The 4,568-nt window shown below is 36.0% G+C and overlaps 1 protein-coding gene across 1 annotated transcript in view; it reads left to right on the forward strand.

The window, feature by feature from the left end:
- Positions 1-3,392: 3,392 nt before the first annotated feature.
- Positions 3,393-4,568, forward strand: part of HELRODRAFT_164570 (hypothetical protein) — a gene marked incomplete at both ends in the record, with an annotated part of 2,708 nt that continues 1,532 nt past the window's right edge. Inside the window, 2 exons of the mRNA XM_009029474.1 lie at positions 3,393-3,704; positions 3,947-4,301. Coding sequence (XP_009027722.1) covers positions 3,393-3,704; positions 3,947-4,301 — 667 coding nt within the window. The remainder of the gene's footprint in view (positions 3,705-3,946; positions 4,302-4,568) is intronic.

The following is a 4,568-nucleotide window of genomic DNA, read 5'->3' on the forward strand; positions in this document are numbered from 1 at the left end:
TCTCAGAGTTGAAACACCTAAGAATACACACACACACACAAACACACACCACACACACATACATACATACACAAACACAAACACACACACATCCATACATAAATACGTAGTTTCATTCGTTCACACTTAATTGCAAACGACAGACCGACCGCGAAATAGAAACATCCTTTTATTAAACGCCCCTTGAGCATGTGCCTTCAAAATTGTTGACGTAAAATTTTAATAAAAATAAAATGAAGAATGTGAATTGTTATGAAATGTTCAACTCAGCTGATATTTACAAGGAAAACAAACTATAAAATCGTGTTCATGACATTTTAGTAAGAATCTGAAACACCATCTCGTACATGATACAATATGCGTATTGATTGTTTGGTAAAATAAAATTACGTTTCTCAAAAATTTTGGCGGCGCGTTAGTCTAATGGTTAAGGAGCATGGCATTGCTGTTGCAATGACTGGATTCAAATGCAAAAAGATCCCAAGCTATCATACGATCTGTGTGTGATGCTTTGTTTCGAGTGTGTGTATCTCTACGTAACTGCTTGTTTGTTGCTGATGTCTGAAGTATTAATAGAAGAATGGTAAAAAAAAATTGAAAATGGATAAATATGTGAGAAGCCTGATCATCATGTTTTTGCTATTTGGAGAGACTTGAATGTGAACCCAAACTAGTAAACTAAAAAAATGATTCTGACTTTTAATGTCGACCAATATTATGGGACGTGTGTGACAGGTTGAGAAATTCCTTCTTGGATATAACCATTCATTCCACTCTTTTTACTACTTTCTACATGTTTGCTATACGTAAAATAGTCACCAAATCAAATGGCCGAGAAATGTTAGCGATGTTTTTGGTGTGATATTATAACAAACTTCAATTGACAATCTTTAATAAATTTAGTTACATATTCATGAGTTATATTTTGACAGATAAGTTTAATACAATTCAAAATATACTAAACATTTTTTTAAATAAAACCAACGTAAGATAAAACACCTCACAAATGCATACTCGGGCAAAACTAATTGGAGTCTCAACTTGTTTGTTCCGTGTTCACCTCATCTCAAACGACTGTTTATAAACTTTCTTCTATTTTTTTCAAATCACCGAAACTCAACTTGAAATTGTTTTCTTGTTTCAGTCACGTGATCCAATCAATGCGGAACCGCTCTGCACCTAAGACCATTAAAATTGAATTAATCCTTCTAAGTTTCTGACTTTTTTAGCTAGAACAAGTTTTACGTTCAATATTTTGAGATTTAATGATGTGTTATCCACGACAAAAGTAAATTTGTTTAAATTACACAAGCTGAAATAGAGTTTAGTTTTTTAGTTTTGCTATTTGCACAAAACTAATTAAGATAAATGTCAATGTTTTGAATGGTAGTCACATACAAAGATGTTTTGCATGCTGACGATACATACCTAACACGATTTATACAAACAGGTGAACATACACACACGCATACAACAATCAAACACACATACATAAGCATACATACGTACATACAATACACGCATAAAATCTAAATAAAATTATTCAATTATTTTTACAGAATGGTGCCACTGGTCAACAAGTTGCAACCTTTGAAAAATAGTTTTTTTTAACTACAAGTTTTCCATATTTCTGTCATATCAGCTTATCGTCGGAATAGCATTAGCTCAACGTTCAGCGAAAATCAGAATAATCTCCCGCTATAATAAAATCTGTCTTCGTCTGCTTTTGGCACGTGTGTGGCGCGTTTGTGAATGACATTTATGTTAGTATATGTGCGTGCGTGCGTGTGTGTGTGTGTGTGTGCCGAATCATTACTGTGGATTTGTGCTTATGCGAGTATGACTGTGTGTGATGTATGTTTATGTGTGTGTGACTATACAAATTTTTGCAAATATTAGTGCGAATGATGTGTTTTTGTATAAATGTATATAAGAGGGAGAGAGAGAAAGAAAGAGAGAGAGAGAGAGAGAGAGAGAGAGAGAGAGAGAGAGAGAATTTGTTTGCACGCACGTAAGTGCATGTGCGTGTGAGATTTAGTTTCTCTGAATGTATTGCTCCTTCGCAACCATAGTCTTTTTTTTAATCGTCATCATCGTCATATACGTCATCTAATCAATAACATTGGCAACAATGATACCACTAAAATTGTTGCCAACAAAACCGTCATCATCATCGTCACGGTCATCTCCATCCTCTTAGTCGTTATCATCGTCCCCCCCGGCCATCACCATCGTCGTCTTCATGGCCGATATCATTCTCAAATTTCAATGTCAACGCATTGCATCCAATTGAATGCCTTCATGTTAGAATAGCGTAAGCGAGTAAAGCGCATCGACATTATCGTAGTAGTGATTAACTTTTAGTGTGTATATGATTTTTATAAAAACCTTCTTTTTCTTGTTGTTGTAGTTATTACGTTTAATAAAATTATAAATCTTGTTACATCGTCGTTATCATGAACTCTGTTACTTCAACACTTCATGTCGTTTAATTTTGTTTCGACGTGTTATAATATCCACGCATTTGCATATCAAAAAGCGTGCCCTTCTGTCCTATGCGTGTTGTTGTATGCATGCGTGTGTGTGTTTGCGCGCGTGTGTGTTTGCATGTGTGTGTGTTTGTGTGCGTTTGTGTGTGTGCGTGTGTGTGTTTGTGAGTGCTCATTTCTACGCGCACACATGTGTTTAGAAATTTACTTTATGGTGAAGTAACCGCCGTGACGATGATTGTAGTAGCAAGGTTGGGGATTACTTTAAAATTTGTCATGTTAGATTTTGCTTATCATTTTCTGGGAAAGTCACCCCTAAAAAAACTAAATTTGAGTTCTCAGATTAATGTTGGTGAAAAAAATTTTTCTACAGAACTTCAAAGAAAAATTTTTAGTTTTTCCAACTATTTTTCATTGGAAGATTTTATGTATTTATAATAATTGACATGATGTATGTTAGTTTCAAAATGTTTAAAAATTGTTTAAATTAAAAAAAGTTTCAATATTTGATTTGATTTGATTTGATACATATATACATACATACATACATATTGTGTATTGGTCTCCGCACAGGTTGGCAGATTTAGATTTATGTTATAAATTCGAATAAATTCGTATTTAAAATTATATATCCACATTTATTTTAATTTTAATTAATTTTAATTAAATGTTCGTATTTAATCTTAAGTTATATATCCGGTTTTAATTTTAAGTTATATAGTTATATTTAAGTAATATAATTTAAGCGGCACACAGGTGCTTGGTTTTAAAGTTGTCTTTCTACAATTTTTTATGTTATAAGCCTTATGTACAGTTTACAATAATAATAATTACAATAATTTTATGTTATAAGCCTTATGTACAGTTTACAATATAATAACAGTTTGCCTTGCTGGTTTCTTAATGTTGAGTCAAGGACATGTACCAAGTACGACTTCCCTCACTCTGTGCCATGTGTGTTATAAACATTTTAAAGTGAGGCAGGATGGTACTCTCGTTAGACATGGCGGAAAAGTGAAAGGCTCAGAATGTCCGGGATCTTTGAAGCACCCACCTTCGAGCAGAAAACGAAGGTCGCTCAATGTCGTCAACGCCAACATCTCAAAGACGAGTGAAGACTCGAGGGTCCTTGATACCGCTGTCGATATGAAGAGTAAATCGTCACTGGCTGAAAAATTTTTTGAAAAATCATCGGGCTGTCGGTTAGTTGACCATGTGCCCAAGCAATCACGTGGTAAGTTTGGCCGGATGTTGAAGGATATTTTGAAAAACATCTGTGATAACCCATCAAATGCCATTCTCTGGTTCAGGTTGCTATTCATTCCCCGCTTGATTCTCCGAAAGAATCTTCGAGGTGGAGGAAAAAAAAACATCAGCGCAAAAATTAATAGCAAATTAGATGCTTTTGGAGAGGGCTCATTGGAAGAGTTGATAAAATCTGTCGAACCAATTGTAAGGGGCAAGATGAAAGGGTTCGTAAACCAAAGCTTAGTGCTTTAGTCAAATGCAAAATAGATCAGGGAAACGTGAGAAATGCTATGAGGATTTTAGCATCGACGGATACGATGGCTCCGGATTCGGCAGACACTATCAACTCCCTAAAGAACAAACATCATCCCGCTCCGTTAGACAGAAAACCAAGTCCCAACAAAGAATCGACAAGCGTTACAGTTAATCCCCAACAAATTATGTTGTGCTTGAGGCAGTTTCCAAAAGGAACCTCAGGAGGTAGAGATGGTCTAACCCCACAGCATTTAAGGGATTTAACGCATGATAAAATAGAAACAGCAGAACTTATCAGTGCCATGACCGGTTTTATCAATCTGCTGTTGAGTGGCGTTTGTCCACCCGAGGTAGTTCCATACTTGTTTGGCGGGAGATTGGTGGCCTTGTCAAAGAAGGATGGTGGTGTCAGACCTATTGCCATTGGATGTGTATGGAGACGCTGGGCTGCAAAATGTGCGTTATTGGTCATCAAGGACAGGGTGGGTCCAATTCTCCAGCCTCAGCAGGTCGGTGTCGAGATTAGCGGTGGAGCAGAAGGAGCGATACACGCTGTCAGGCGATTCGTCAATAATA

The sequence above is a fragment of the Helobdella robusta genome (genome assembly GCF_000326865.2).
Source record: "Helobdella robusta unplaced genomic scaffold HELROscaffold_6, whole genome shotgun sequence".
NCBI classification, from domain to species: Eukaryota; Metazoa; Annelida; class Clitellata; order Rhynchobdellida; family Glossiphoniidae; genus Helobdella; species Helobdella robusta.